The 17,141-nt window shown below is 37.4% G+C and overlaps 1 protein-coding gene across 1 annotated transcript; it reads left to right on the forward strand.

Annotated features, from left to right (window-relative positions):
• Window positions 1-4,320: 4,320 nt before the first annotated feature.
• Window positions 4,321-16,875, forward strand: LOC137398531 (TNF receptor-associated factor 1-like). The gene is made up of 13 exons (XM_068084650.1): window positions 4,321-4,392; window positions 5,726-5,893; window positions 6,769-6,908; window positions 7,255-7,564; window positions 9,403-9,567; window positions 9,648-9,770; window positions 9,893-10,120; window positions 10,287-10,420; window positions 10,530-10,686; window positions 12,449-12,593; window positions 13,142-13,236; window positions 14,517-14,682; window positions 15,980-16,875. Exons 2-13 carry the CDS (start codon window positions 5,819-5,821, stop codon window positions 16,102-16,104), a joined length of 1,863 nt encoding a protein of 620 aa, XP_067940751.1. The 5' UTR covers window positions 4,321-4,392; window positions 5,726-5,818; the 3' UTR covers window positions 16,105-16,875.
• The last annotated feature ends 266 nt before the right edge of the window (window positions 16,876-17,141 follow it).

Genomic DNA, 17,141 nt, shown 5'->3' on the forward strand with positions numbered 1-17,141 from the left:
ATGTTGACAAGACTAATTTCATAGTTATTCAAAATCCACAAAATAAATTTCGATTAACAGGAAACATTTCCATGAATGGAGAAAAAATAATAATGACGGACAGCATAAAATTTTTAGGCATTACAATAGATAGCACACTAAACTGGGAGACACATTGAACTATTGAAAAAACAACTGTGACAAAGCGTGGGACTTGTTTACCAAGCCTCGTTGATCTTACCAGATATACCTCTTTTGCTTTTACATAATACTCTAATTATTAGTAAAATATTTTATTGCTTGGAAGCATGGGGAAATGACCCAATGATCTACCTAAACACAATTTCAGTCATCCAGAAGCGATTGCTGAAAAGAATATATCATAAAAACTCATATTTTGCGTCCACTCCTTTGTTTAAAAGATCTCGTTTTGGCTATACAACAACTAAGAATATGTCTTTTAGCCTTCACACAATTTAAATCTCAAACTAACTTGTCAACACATTATAACACTCGTCATTCCTTATTTTCATTACCTTTTTCACCCTCCTCTTCTACTGGTGGTCATAGACGGGTTGCCTATCGTGTCTTATCAGCATGGAATTCCTTGCTAATTTGGCTAAGGAACATTGATAGTCATGATGGTTTTAGAGCTGCTTTAAAGCAGTACTTGCTGGACTCTCTGGGATAGATTTGCCCCGATTCAATTGCTTAGACAACCATGTTTTTTTCGTTGACAATCAATCTCATCTGTTAACTCGGGCTCTGCGCCTCGAATAGCCATGCTATTGCGCATATGGTCCCACATTGCATATTAATTTTCTATAATATTATCATGTCATGATTTAATGTGAAATGAAACAAACAAACACAATAACATGTAATTCTACAGGATAAAAATGCATCTTCTATTTATTTAAGTTTATTAAGGTCTATACAGTCTTCTTTTAATTAGCTTTTGCAAAGACATCAGCATGAAGCCAGATTTTCAAATGTTTAATCATTGTAACGACGTCATTTATGTACAGGATAAATGACGATGAATCTAGAACAAAGCTCAGAGGAACTCTGGATGTAACTAGCAACATTTCTGAAAGTTTACCATTCACCGCAACCTGTTAATACATTTTAGACAAAAAGTCTTGTATTCACAACAAAAGCTTAAGGTTTACATTGTATCGAGATTGTACCTCGTGTATTGATTTGTTATGATCTATTTTATCAAACGCTTTTGAGAACCCTAAGATACTAGTATGTACAGTTTTTTGCTGTCTCAGGACTTCTGCAGCTCATTAAGGATATTCATGAGTTGAGTGCTACAAGGAAACCTCGCATAAACCGTGTTGGTTTTCGACTACTAGGTTCTTTAAACTTCTTCAAACTCTTGCTGTAAAACAATATGTTCAAGTAACCTGCTAGTAAGTAAAGTGGGTCTATAGTTTTTTGGATCATGTTTATCACCCCCCCCCCCTTAGCAGAAAAGGGACATTAGTACAAGACAAACATTTGCTGTTTTTCAGCTATTTGGCAACTTAGATTTCTGTATCATACATAATTAAAAATTTGAGCTAGAATTGTTGTTGTGGTAGTAATATCTATGCCTAGGTCTTCCTTCTTAAGACTGTTTGGTGCTTTTCTATGTTTTGTTCCTTAATTAATTGCATTACTTCATCTTTACATGCTGACGTTTGATGAGTTAATGTATCAGCTGCAATATGGTAGAGGTTAACTAAGGTGTTGTCATCTCTTTGTATGTATACGGTAACAAAGTAATTACTCAGTTTATTTGACACCTGTCATGAGGAGCATCTGACAAAAGCTATGTTCAGTTTTTAACTTATTAATCATAGATTCACAGCCTTTTACCTTTCTGATTTAGCTAAAGAATGGTTTGCTTATTCTTTTTGAAAGTGGTTGGTATAATTTTCTGAGCATATATTCTTTTGCCGAAATTTTAAGTTATTTTTTATTACTTCTGCGTATACGTTTATAATTGACATGCTTGTGTTAATTTTCACTACCCTTATGGTCAATAAATAATTTTCGCTGTTTTTTGACAAGTACTTTGGCTCTTTTGTTAAATCCTTATAGGTTCGTTTCCCTGTGATATTCTAGGTTTTTTACCAACAAATGAATTTAGAGCATCAATAAATTGTCTCTGAAACTATCCCGAACAACATCTATTCCTTCATCATTTAATATAAGCATATCAAATTCAGCTTTGAGCGATTGCAGTGATTGGGAAGAAGACGGATGATCAGCTTTTTATAGTCTCCCAAAGTCTTGTTTGACATTTTTGTTGAGACAGATTCATCTAGAAAAATTCTGAAACAATTTGTTGTAGAGATTTGATAAACCAGAATTTACATTTTCTAATTTATTTAATGCTATTTTATTGTTTGTATATACAAGGTCTAGAATGTTTCCTTGTATATGTGTGAGAACCTCGGCTAATTGTTCCAAATTAAGATCATTCAAACATAGTAGGGATGCATCACTGGTTACCAAAATGCTATGAGAATTTGGATCAATTTATTCTAGTTAAACTAAAATCTATGAATTGTGTTGTACTCCTGGATATTTAACATTTAGTGGATGAAGGTCGCCAATTATGCCATTTACTGAGTCATGGGTGGGTGAGCAGTATATACATGAAATTACAATTGCTATACTAATAGTGTTATTTAGTAGACCTACAGTAATAGCTCAAGAATTAAACTCAAGAGTGATCACAGATGATTTTAAACTTTGATTTACTTTGATTAATGCATCACCACCATACACATTCCAATCTTTACAATATATGCATACCTGCCAACTCCCACGCATTGGGCGTGAGACTCACGCAATTGCCCCATGCCTCACGCATCTCACGCCTGTGTCACGCAATTGCCCCTTTTACCCAAGTAAACCTGTTTTTTGCCACAATCTTCAATTAGTAATCTTATACTTACTACTAATAAACAACTATGTATAAACCTATTTGTGGGATTCTCATTTATCAATAGCTTCCACGACATGTGGTTTCCATATGGAGTTATAGGTATTATCTTTCGCTGTGGTGTTTTTATATGCTATGAAGATTTACCCCACTTATCAAATCCTCGCGTTTTCATTGCCCCCTAAAATAGACTCTCACTTCTTTTCCCACTCCAGGGTTAGCAGGTCTGAATATAAGGTTTTATAGTGAGCCTTAGAAACCAAGTAACTTGGATATGTGGTGTCTATATGTGACCCCGTAAAACAGTATATTAAAGTTTGCAGCGATAGCGTCTATCACAACCAGTTTACCTTTTTAGATCAAGTGTTTGCGAGTACCTGTTTGCAAACACACACTAGGGTCGCAAACAAGTTTCACAAACCATGAAGCTTTGCAAATATTAAAGAAAAAAATAAAGTTATTAATCCATTTTCAGATTTTAAAATCTTATGGCTGAAAACATTCTAAGCAACTTTTGCGGTGTGGTCGAATGTTTGGAATAAATAGATACACTAGCTGAGAAGTTAAATTCTAATCGTAGGAAAACTATCTATCAGTCAGATAAAGGAGAAAATCCATGACACCAAATTCTCAACTAACATAACATGACTTCGGTAACGATATCGACGGGTAGGACTGGACAAGTTCACGTCAACTACTGAGAGTAAAGGAAAAACTGATAGTCCCGAAACGAGCGCATCAAGATTAGGAAATATCCCGAATGGGCTCGCTGTAGAGATTATTAATGGTGTCAGTCGATGATTTGTACTGTACAATCCTGTTTTGCTGACCATACAGCCAAAGCTCAGTGGTTATTACACCGCTTTATGATCAGAAAATTGTATGATATATTCCACTCACTGTAACTCATGCTAATAAAGGCCTGAGTTTACGATTATAAGAGTTTAGAGTTCTATGTTCCAGTTCTACTCAGGTGACTGCTTGTAAAAAAATTTACTGAACTAGAAGCCTTTTAGTTTGAAGATTTGTGGTTCAATTCACACAAAAATTTTGAATGAAAGTCCATCTAGCCAAAATTGTTCGTGTACCAAATCTCATGAGTGGTCACCGTAAATTCTACACATACTGAGTGAAACACTGCCGAGGCGATTGCTACCGGAAACTTTTTTACACAAGCATGCATTGCACGTGGTATTTCAATAAGTTCTGTTTCACCTAGGCTATTTGGGAAATACCGCTATTCAGTAGTCGGGTTGTAATACTAATGCGTATTTCGTAGTCCTAGATATGCCTCCCTTCCTGATATGGAAAACCCGAAGGCGATCTCTAAATATGATCACCTTACATCGTCATTTGTGTATATATAACGCTTTGCGAAGACGTCAGTGGAGCACAGTTTGAACTGTGCTTTTAGCCGTATTCACGCCATTGCCGAGCGTACGAAGCATTGAAGCCAACGCAGGAACAAAAATGTAAGTGTATTTTAAGTGTAGGCCTATACATTTATAATATCTATGTACTGATGAAGTATGAATTGTTAGAATGGTTTTTTAAGACTGCGAGTAACAACTAACTGACTAATAAAAACTGTTCGTGAATTTAAAAACTGTACATCACATCAACAATAAACAATTATTTGCTAATATGGCAATAAATTACAATATTATCTAGTGTTAACAACTGCTCAACATATGAGGCGTGCCGCTTGCTGCAACTGGCTCTAGTACGTTCTATGAAGAAGATGTAATATGTAACTATTTTTTAAACAAAAATGTTCATCACGAAATAATTGTCAGCAAATAACATTTAATCGAAATTGCGTCTATGTAAGGGGATGTTTGACGAGAGAGCAATAACAGAGGAACTGAAACTTGGATGGTATTAATATTGCTTAATAAATACTGCTTAACAAAAGTGTCTTATAACAGGAAAACATAAAATGACAAATTGAAAAAAAATGAAGGCAGTGTTGTAGAAGAAAGATTTTAGAAAGTTTGAAACAGCAAAATGAACTATGTGAGGAAATATTGTATATATTGTGTAATAAATTATGAAACTAGTAAAGATAGCTAACATGATAATTAAATTTATAAATTTCATGATAGTTTTGAAGAGCCGTCCGCACGCTCTCTTCTCTGATTCTTTATTACGTTCTAGAGCTTGTTGCAATGGGTACGCTTCAGCGTTCATGTTTTAGCCAGCACTCTGTACAACGTTGTTGTTATAATGGCAAGCATTTTGCTGCGTAAAGCTTGCATTATAGTTTACGTACAGTTTTGGCAAAAGGTTATAACAGGTTGAAGCCTATATATCACTGAAGTATTTATATATCACTGAAGTTGTGTCACATGTAGTGGTAGCTTTGGTGTTTGGAGTGTCTTCAGTTCTACTGTTCATTAATTTACCAGTTCAATTCAATATGAGCTGCTGAAAGGTGAATGGTTTTCTTCCTTTGCTAGAAGTCTATGCAAAAGGTTGTGTCTTATGTTGTAGCGGCTTCATGCTAAAGTTTGAAGATTTAGCGCTTCACAAGCATTGATTATGCTTTCCTTTTACATTAGGAATTAATCGTCCAGAGAAACTTGAGAGAAACCATCACTATGCTGATTAAATTACTTTACTAACAAACAGGTCTTACTATTTCTTGTTTAGAGTCCTCCGGTGTTACTGAACCATATGACCTGTGAGTAGACAGATTTGGATTAATCGCCACTTTAAATGATTGACGCCAGGCAATGGTAGATGCGATTGGTTGTAAATTTCTAACCAGTTCTTGATTTGGGTATGGGTTGTTTTTATTTTTAGATTATTTTGAGAGATATTTTCTGCGTGAGATATCTATAACCTGCGAAGGCAACTTATCTTTCAATAACAAAGAAGTGGAAAGCGAAAACAGCTATGGCGACGTCTCAACCTAAAGTGGAAGAACCGTGGGAAGGCACAGGGTGGCCAACCTTTTTGTTCAGAGATGAGGTGAGGAATGGCTGGCATGGGTCCATCAGTCAAAGTCAGGTCAAACGCCTGCATTTCTAGTTTTTAACTATCTGACAGTTCCTGTTGCTGATTTTATGTTTGTTTTCTTTATATTTTAATGTATTATTATAATGCAATTAGCTTGCGCACACAAGTTTTAATCTAAACAGTTACTCCACATATTGCTATTAGACTAGAGTTATTTTGTAGCTTTGAATTTTATTATATTTTATTTATGTTTAGTGGTAGAATTACTTTTGAGCATAAACATAGGACAACTAACTACTTATTTGTGTGTACATATGTGTGTGTGTTTACATGTATATGTATCTGTGTACATAGGATGGCGTATGTATGCATGTACATATGATTATGTGTATATATATGTGTGTACATATGGTGGCGTGTATAGGTATGCATGTACATATGATTGCGTGTATAGGTATGTGTGTACATGTCTGCTTGCATGTGCAAGTGTAACTACATTCGTATCTTGCGCCTTGCACCACTGCAACCATCTGTTTAGAATATACTCAATGACAAGAAACAATATATATGTTTTAGAATATACTCAATGACAAGAAACAATATATATATTTTAGAATATACTCAATGACAAGAAACAATATATATGTTTTAGAATATACTCAATGACAAGAAACAATATATATATTTTTAGGATATACTCAATGACAAGAAACAATATATATGTTTTAGAATATATTCAATGACAAAAAACAATATATATGTTTTAGAATATACTCAATGACAAGAAACAATATATATATTTTAGAATATACTCAATGACAAGAAACAATATATATGTTTTAGAATATACTCAATTATAAGAAACAATATACATGTATATGTTTTAGAATATACTCAATGACAAGAAACAATATATATGCGCAAGAAAAGAGTGCGGGAAGAATGGAAGTAGATTGGCTAGACAGCCGCTACAACTTGAGTGTGGACACAGAGTCTGCGAGGAGTGCCTAGAGAGATACCTCAGATAGTAAGTATTTTTCGTTTGCAACACCGTACTAAGGCCGGTTTCTTATCTTTATAAACAGTGGGATTTATCGCTAATAATCAAAAGCCGTAATTCTCTCTTATTTAAATATTTTACCGTAACTACTCTTAACAGCCACGGTTAGACTGGTGGATTTATAAATTAAAACTTGTGCCTTAACCAGCTCTCAATAATATAAAATGAACCATAATACAAAAATATTATCAACAGTGACTCGTGTTGTACTGGTTTTTTTTTCGTCTTACAGTTACATGTGTGGCTGGCTTCGTATAATCAGTCTGTCCTGTGAGCATTCGATAACCATAATTATGCACTCGTTCTTGTACAGCCCTCCTGATCGGCAGTTCTGCGAGTCGTGTATGGATGAACTTGGAGATGACGAAGATTTCATGCGCCACAATTCTGGAGGTCTTAGTGGAGGAGAAGCTATGGATGTTGGTGGAGGCACCAGCTATCAGGCTTCGCCGGAGGTTGCTCCTTTACCCGACAGAGTCTCTTCTCAGGCTAAAATTGACAGGAACAAGTGTTCAAAGGACAGAGCAGCCATGCGCGATATGGACAAGTTGGGGGCTGTTTGTCCGTATGAATGTGGTACAAAAAATTTTGATGGAAAGCCCTTGATTATCAAGACCCTGTTGGTAAGAGGCTGTGCTACCCAACTTAATACCTAGTGTGTCGTCTAGATTTTTTTAAACTTACTCTCTGTAGTGCCCTTTTCCCTCTCAAACCTTCCTGTCTGCCCTACTCCCCTTCTTTTGACTTACTCTCTATGGTGCCCTACCCCTACTCCCCTTCTTTTGACTTACTTTCTATGGTGCCCTACTCCCCTTCTTTTGACTTACTCTCTATGGTGCCCTACTCCCCTTCTTTTGACTTACTCTCTATGGTGCCCTACTCCCCTTCTTTTGACTTACTCTCTATGTTGCCCTACTCCTTTTCATGACTTACTATCTGTTGTGCCCTACTCCTTTTCATGACTTACTATCTGTTGTGCCCTACTCACTCTTTCACCTTTTTTAAATTATCCTTTTTTCGTGATCTCTTGTTTGTGTATCTCAAGTAGTTGTTGTTGTCTATTTCTAATCCAGTCATGTTCATTCCTGACTCATCCTATTCATCATGTACATCATCTAACTCCCCTCTCTATAGCAACCACTTGATTATGTCATACATTGTTGCTTTGCCTATTATAATGTATGCGGCTATCAGCATAGCCGATTAGCTAACTGATCCAGAAGTTTTCATTTTGGAATGTATTGGATTTTCCAAGAATTGCGCTTGGAATCGGGGAATTCCATTCTATTTGGAAAATCCAGTTTTATGTTTCATGGGAGTCTGTTGTGACAACCAATCGTTATTGAAAGTTATGTATATTCATTGTTGGTTGTTGGAATTTTCCAGGGCATTTAGAAGCCATGTACTCTTTGATAATGATAACATAAGGAGCTACTTCTGGCCTCTACTCTTGCTTCAATCAGGCACCCTATTAGTTAGCGCTGTCTGTTTTGCCTTGCACTGATAGCTGTCACTTTTGACGTAGTGAACAGTGGAAGGTTAACTAAAGCACGGGCATTGGACCAATCTAGCATTTTTTATTTCAGTGTTTTATTTATTTATATGATGTTTAGTATATATATGCATAATTGCATATATATATTCTATATAGCATAAGTACACTAGGAAAGCATGGAGAATTTAAATGCATGAAACTGTTAGACCTTCAACTTTAAAGCAGGCCTTTAACCTCTACTGTAGTTTATATGTATAGTATATATTTAGTTATATTACATAAAGCACCTTCATGTGAGTTTGAAGATCAATATGTATCATTTGAGTATCAATATGAAAGCCCAATATGTCTTGGGCTTCCTCATTGATATCTTTGCTCAGCCGGCGCAAAATGCTACTTTCAGGGAAAGGTACATGTCTGTGTACAAGTGTGTATGGCTAGAGTAGATTATAGATGGACTTACACAAAGGTTGAGTAGATTTTATCAGAGATTATTTCTATTCTTCTATCATTTGTGATTGATTTTGAGGTGATCTGGCTGGCAGGATGTTTCAAGATTCAAATTGAGAAAACCTGATTGCGGGTTAAGCCGTTCAGATCGAGCGAAAGTCCGATTATGTCATTTATAGTTGCAAAAGAACTGACATAGTTCAGACACCGCAGCTTAAACACAATGGCTGATATCAAATATGGCAATGATATCAATTAGTGACGGCATTTCGCAAGTATTACATTGTCTGAATGTTTTAACTGCGCTTAAGTTTTGTCGATTTCAATCTTGAAACATCCTGGATGTCACATATTTTTAAACATCGAAAACAATCACAAATAATAGAAAAATAATGATAATTTTTATTAAAATTGACTAAATTGTTTTTTAAGTTCATCTTTACATAGCAGTGAGATGTTAGAGAACCGCTTGTTGAAATCTGACATCTAAGGAGTTGTCTTCCTTCTTTATTCCAGAAACACATGAGCAAATGCGATCTGAGGAGAGTCGCCTGCGACAAGTGCACAGAACCAGTTCGGTTTAAGGAGCTCTCTGCTCACCAGAAAGATGTCTGTCCATTTCGTCTGATGAAATGTCCGAATGGTTGTGGTAAAAGAGGCATCCAAGGAAAGGATTTGCCAGTAAGTGCCCAAGCTTCTCACTCTTGGTACAAACTGTGGTGGGTTTGCGAGTTGTTAACCATTTTCATCGTGTCTTGCAGAGACATCTTGCCGAATGCGAGAAGAAGCCACCCGTTTGCCGACTCTGCAACATCCCGTATGAAGGCACTTATCATCACCATCTTCTTGATGGCTGCTTTGCCGACTGTCCCTTCGGCTGTCACGTAAGCTGCTGAGAGATGCCAATTTTTTCATGATTCTTTTTTTTCCCAAGGCTGGTGTTCACTCGTTTTGTGTTACTCCTGGTCTGACATTTTGTGCTGTTCATACTACTGCTATTATTTAGGACAAATCATCTGACCAGCCTATTATCCAACATTTGAATGACCCAAAACTGTTCGACAAGCATGTTCTCGGACTCTTATACATTCTCAAAGATGTGCAGAGGACCCAGGAGTCTCAGAGTGCCGGCACACAGTCTGGGCCAAATTCCGTGTCACAGCCTCAGATGACAGCCATTTTAGATCGTCTGCTGCAGCTCGAATGTCGCTCAGAGAGGATTGAGAAGCAATTGGTGAGGCCTTACTATTTGTCTGATTAGATCAAGCCTGTCAGTTCCTTCATTATATAAACTACTACGGCGGGATGTTCTACTAAATGGGTAGTTTATTAAGTAAACAAGATAAAAGGTTTGATAAAATGTAAAGGTTTCTAGTAGAGTTGTATGCTCTCTGTTTCAGTCGAGAGAGGTAAGTCAAATGACCAAGGAAACGGCTGCCAATTTGCTGGAGAATGCAGGAAAGGCTGATAGTAACAGGAATCAGCTCGATGAACTTGACGCTCTCTTCAAGGTTTTAGCTGAAGACGTTCATCTGTAAGTGTCTTGGTGATGGCATAGTAGTGAAGGCTTTAGACTTTATGCTTCTCTTCAAATAGTGCTAGACAACATCCTGTGTGAATATATTCTTCTGTTTTCCTTGCAGTCTCGCATCATATGACACTACCTTCAAAAGCCTCACTGATAAAGTCAGCAAGCAGGAGGGGGAAACTGCTGAAAGACTCAGTAAACTTGAATCATTGTCCAACATCCGATTGGCTGAGATTGAAGACCAAAAAACTCTTCTCAAGGACGTTCAAATGGTGAGGGAGATTCGATGTCATGCGTCGTAGATGTCTGCACTTGTGTTCATTTTGTATGGCTATCCATTCTCCTTTCCCCTTTGTGTCCTATTTTTATGTCTGCCCTCTTTCTCCTTGCATACGCCTGCAGTCACTTCTACTCATATCTGTATCTACATGTATACCCATGTGTATATATCTGCTTCTCTTTTCTTTGTATCTACACCCTTGTTTCTCTACCCACTCACTCCTGTCCTTCTACCCACTCGCCTCTGTCTCTTTATCTATACCCATGTTTTTCTATCTCCATCCATGTTTCTTTATTTACTTACTCTGGTCTCTCTATCACCACCTCTGTTTCTCTATCTACTCATCCCTGTTACTCTATCTACACCCCTGAAACTTCGTCCACACCTTTTGTACTCTATTTACTCTCCTGTTAAAGTATCTCCACACCACTTTCTGCATCTCCACACCATTTTCCGCATCTCTACGCCTGTTTCCGCATCTCTACACCTGTTTCTGCATCTCCACACCTGTTTCCGCATCTCCACACCATTTTCCGCATCTCTACACCTGTTTCCGCATCTCCACACCTGTTTCCGCATCTACAGCCTGGTTTCTCTATCTACACGCCTGTTTCTCTATCTACACGCCTGTTACTCTATCTACACACCTGTAACTGTATCTACACGCCTGTTACTCTATCTACACACTTGTTACTCTATCTACACACTTGTTACTCTCTCCCTCTCTACACCCCTATCTCTATCTACTCACTCATATCTAACAACTACTCAACTCTGTTCAACAAGTCAGCCATAAGTTCCAGTAGACGATTTTAACTTACCCTATTGCTTTGTTCATGGTATTCACCTCGATTTACGAAACTTGCTGGGCCGGTCAGTCGGTGGTTTTAATGTTATGAGGGTGGGTCAGCATTCATGTAAGCTTGGCCAGTGATGATAATGTCTGACTATGTCAGCTGCTTTTATTTATTGACATGAAAGAGGAGACAATTCTCACTTTCACACGTAGGAAACTACATGCTGTAAGCGAAGCATTTGATAAACATGATAAGTCATAGTCATAGTTGTTATTCATGGTTCACTTCTAGGAAGATTATTTTCTTTGTATTACATGTTTACAGAAGAGAATAAACCCTGATCGTCTTGTATTTATCATATCCTGCTCTTGTAAGTCTGGGCTACTGGGAGACTGTTGAATCTGAGAAATGATCTACTCTGCAGTATTAGCAAGGTTGTAGTATAGTTTTTTATGGGAGTGGCCATATGGCCATATTGAGTGATACAAGTCAAGGCTAGACTACCATAACAATAGCAACGCGGATTAAACAGTTGCTTTTAAAGACATCATTTAAATATTAGCACTATGGTGGTTAGTAGTGTTGGGCCGGTATCTAATTTAGTGCCGGATCGGATATCCTTGCACTTTTTTATTGGTTTTCCCGGTATCGGTATCCTCGGTATTCACCATCTTCGTTATCCTTTGCCAACTGAGAAAGTTCGGTATTGTCGGTACTATTGTTCGGTATGTGGTTATCAGTGTGTCTTTAAATGGTTTAAACTTCAAACCATAACTGTTTCGAACAACTTTTATCGTTGTGCAAAAAGTAGCCTGTGCAAAAAACATTCTTTAGACAGAAAATCCCTCGGTATCGGTAAGAGCGGATAACCCAATACCGGCCCAACACTAGTGTTTAGTATGGCTAAAGAAGATTACTCCAACAATTTGACTCATTCAATAACATCTTTTGTTTCAGACATCATTTAATGGCCGGCTTATGTGGAGGATCGATAGAGTCACTTCAAAGAGGAATGAGTCTAGCATCCGACACAGCTATTTCAGTCACCCTTTTTACACTGAGGTCTACGGCTACAAGATGTGTGCAAGGATATACTTTAATGGTGAGAGTCACACTTCTTTCTTGCAATCTTCATCTCTTGAACACCATGATCATCGTGTCTTTTTTATCCTTCAGTTTATGTCGGGTGTGTGAGCTCTTCATAAGCTTATTCCATTTGTGTTGTTGGCTGTTGCTCAAGTAATGCGGGTGCTGCCAAATGCCGGTTCACTCTGCTGCCTTTACACCGTTGGGCTTTTGCACACTTTTTTTCAAAGTTATGACAAATTAGCTGTTAAAAAGGATAGGCAAATACTGGCCACCTGACTCCCCTGTCAGTTTGTAATGTTACCTGACTTCCATGTCAGTTTGTGATGTCACCTGACTCCCCTGTCAGTTTGTAATATCACCTGACTTTTATGTCACCGAACTCCTATGGTAGTTTGTATTGTCAAAGGCATTTCATAGTGCCTACATCACTTGTCAAATCTGTGGTCATTCCTCTAGAGTACTTATTTCACTTGTCAAATACATTTACTACCTAGCATCACTGGTCAAATCTATAGTCATTTCTCTAGAGTGCATGCATCACTGGGTGCATCGTTTTATCAGGTGATGGAAATGGCAAGAATACGCATATATCCTTGTTCTTCGTTGTGATGAAAGGTGACTTTGATGCCTTGCTACCTTGGCCTTTCCAACAGAAGGTAAGGTTATTGCATTTTCACTCCACTTTGACACAGCACATGTGATGGGAGAGTATAACTTGTATACAAGTACAGTATATACAAAGCGCTTCAAGATTATGGAAATTCATCACACTTCCAGTGTCGTCTGGTTGAAAACTCGGGACTCTTCCGTTTGACTCAAATTATCTGTGAAAGAATTTTTATCAGAGTGTTTTAAATTTTGTGCAGTTTGTGTGTTTGATCGGTTTTTAAACTATTTCAAAAGCTATTTTTAAACTATTTGCTAAAGCTCGTATTATGTCTTCGCATTGCTATAGGGCGTCACTACTGGCTGACTCCTCATTCCATAATCTATGGTATGAGTGAGTACCCGTACTTACCGTAAATCCTATATTTGAAGGTCACCTTTATTTGAAGGCCACCTTTATTTGAAGGTCACCTTTATTTGAAGGCCACCTTTATTTGAGCGACACTTTCACATTTGTCACGCTAATCATTTATTAAAGGTACCTGACTGGGTATATTGTACTGAAGACCAGTGCCACTTCAATGGACTCGAAGTTTTGTGGACCAATATTAAATACATTGACCGCGCATCGAGCACTTGAATAAATGCACCTGGATCATGATGCCTGGAGATTGAGCCTACTACAATTAGGCCTATCATTCAATTAAACCGCTTCTACCGCTATGAGAACGTACCTATGAGCTTTGGCAGACATTTCGGGCAGGTTCAAATCCAAAGATGCTAATCGTCAAGTCGTTAATCGATATGGGCTGACCACCGCTCTAGACGGCTTTTGAGGATAACAAGATTCATTGTTTCAGGTCAGATGGCCCGATTAAGACTGGACCGAAATGTATTCAGAAAGCGCGAGCTAATGCCAGGGCCTTACCAATAAAATGAAATTCAACTATTCGATGCTGACGAGCAAGTTCTAGTGAATGATGACGACTGTTGTAATAGCGATGTATCATTTTATTTTCAACATTAAACATTTTATCACATACCAGTAATCGCTGTTATTTGTCATGTCTTGTATCATCTTTCTTGTCTTATAGTTTTATGTTATTATTTTATCCTTCATTATTCGTTAAATGAAATTTAGCTTCTTAAAATCTTCAGCAGTTGAAAAATTGAACGTCACCCTTTTATTAAACGTCACCCTTTTATTAAACGTAAAACTAACTAAACGCCATCTCAAAAGGATTGAAAAATGGATTGAAAGTTGTACTAGTGTGTACATATCACTACATGTATGTATTACTAACAAATTTATCTTGTGTTTTAAAAACAGGTTTCAATGAAACTGAAAAACCCAATGAAGAAGAGATCAGACATTGTGGAGAAGTTTCGTCCCGAGCCAAGTTCAACCTCATTTGCTCGCCCTAAGAATGAGATGAATATTGCTTCTGGATGCCCACAGTTCGCTACACAGGAAATGGTCTTTAGTCCAGAGAATGGTTCGTATGTCTTTTATCGCTTTCATATGCGCTCTTCTTGTCACTCTGTCCTTTGAATACCTAATTCTACAGAGAGCAGCCATGCTCTAGAACAGGGATGTCAAACTCATTTGTACAAAGGACCAAAAATCAAAACACACTGTAGGTCGCGGGCCGAACAAAAAATAATTATTGATCACAATAAAACTAAATTTTTTTAGAACATAAATATGAACAAAAAATACAAGACTATTATTCTGAAACCGACTTAAACCTTAAATAAAGTATATTTAATATTTTGCTCTCCCTGAAATTATATACTGTTAAATTTATATAGCATTGTCAGTTAACTTATACTTAGTCTTCTATTGGTTATTAAAAGCTCTGTTTTCAGAATCAACTTTTCTAACTTTGTAATATATTTTAATAGCTAGACTTAATTAGCAAGAAAAGTACGCAGCAAGTCAGCTGAAGCGTTCCATTAACGGATATGTAGCCCAAACCCCATAATGCTTCATATCGATGAGCCATGAATAACAATAACGTAAAATTAGCTTGTGGTCCGGATATATTTATATAGTCGGATTTGGCCAGCGGGCCAGGAGTCTGACACATGTGGTCTAGAACATCTACCCTGAAAACAACACGTTAGGGTTTAATTATCCAATAAAGACTATTTGTGGTGACAGAAATTACATCTACCATTAGATTGCTCTCAGTAAGGGGGGCATGACTCCAGCTGTCGAGGTTTCCTTTGCCACTAAACACTGGCTTGTTCAGTCAAGATCACAGAGCCATTGTTTGCGCAGCATGGCTCTTTAAAACACACTCAGCGTTTGATTGCATAAGCATCTTCGAGGAAGAATACATACCTAATTATTTTTGTCGCTTCACCCTTCTCTGCATAACGTATTGTTGTAAAGGCCCTTGTAACATCGGTCGATATTAAATAGACCCTGCTGGTGAACACCATTGCGGTGTGGATCACTTTGGTATAGGTCATTGTGAGATAGGTCATCACATTTGCAAACCATGTGGTAACTGAGTTTATCTTTCTTAAATCTTCCATCGTCGCTGGTCTGATAAAAGAACTACTTTTAGACATTTTCTCATAGAAGGAAAGCAAAATTTGCCTTTCAATTCTTTGTTAATCTCCATCTTTTGATAGTTTTTGCATTGCTAAACTAAACGCTGCAGCCTTTTTCTGCTTGGGTGTTTTATTGCAGGCGACATAGTTGATAACAGCATATTCATAGAGATGTTTTATTACAGGCTACATAGTTGATAACAGCATATTCATAGAGATGTTTTATTACAGGCTATGTGGTTGATGACACCATGTTCATTGAGATAATTGTTGACAACTCGTATGAGGCTCTGCACGGTCTCAACGTCTCTGTACAAGAAACCCATGGTTCTAGCAGTTCCGCTTACAATAAGTAGCTCCGCCTACAATAAGTAGCCCCGCCTACAGTAAGTAGCTCCGCCTAAAATGAGGGGCCCTGCTTACAGTAAGTAGACCCGCCTACAGTAAGTAGCTCCGCCTAAAATGAGGGGCCCCGCCTTCAGTAAGTAGGCCCGCCTGCAGTAAGTAGCCCTGCCTACAATAAGTGGCCCGCCTACTACAGAAGGTAGTCCGTCTGCCTCAGAAGGCGGCTTTATCTACCACAAACAGTCCTACCTACCCTGTTCAATGTTTTTCTTTTTACAACAGCAGATATTCGTGCACATTAATAGATTCCTTATCCAGCTCTGTATTTTGTGCATGATGACAGTAAGTCATCATACGCCGATGGGTTTGATAACCACTGTATAATTATTATTCTATGTGAATTATCAGTTTTCTAGTATTTTTGTCTTATGTTGTCTTCGAGTAGTTTTAATGAGGACGGTAATATGATTTCACCATTACAATTTTCAGGAATTTTTTTGAAAATAACCATTGCCGAGCTTCTTCAGTATGAAGCTATTTGTAGTCTTCAATTATTGACCTTGTCAGAAACTTTATGTTATCTGAGTGATAATGTTACCCTAGTGTTATTATATATGTGTTACTTCATCTTTATTGCCACTTATTGTTACTTTTCGTCACTCTTATCACACTATGTTTGTTAGTTTTTCCAGACTCTGTGCTTATTTCCATTCTAGATGTAGTTCATCGTAAGCGTTTAACATATTATCATTAACAAAAGTAATTACATTAACATTAGATAATTGATCACAATCTTCAGTGAAAAGACTAATCATTACTATTGCAAGAGCCATATCCATCCGTCTGAAGCGGTGTTAGGTGTGTTTCCTTTTTTCTAGCATCTGAGAGTGTATAAGCTAAAACGTCTTTCTGGCGCTCCTTAGCGCTTCTGTTCCCTAAGAACATTCAACAAAATATTGTCTTGCAAGTGCACTACCATTTCATCAATCGGCTGAATTGATGAATAATTGTAAACATACTTATTACACATGGCAATCTCTCATGGCGC

The sequence above is a fragment of the Watersipora subatra genome, chromosome 6, assembly GCF_963576615.1.
Source record: "Watersipora subatra chromosome 6, tzWatSuba1.1, whole genome shotgun sequence".
Classification (NCBI taxonomy): domain Eukaryota; kingdom Metazoa; phylum Bryozoa; class Gymnolaemata; order Cheilostomatida; family Watersiporidae; genus Watersipora; species Watersipora subatra.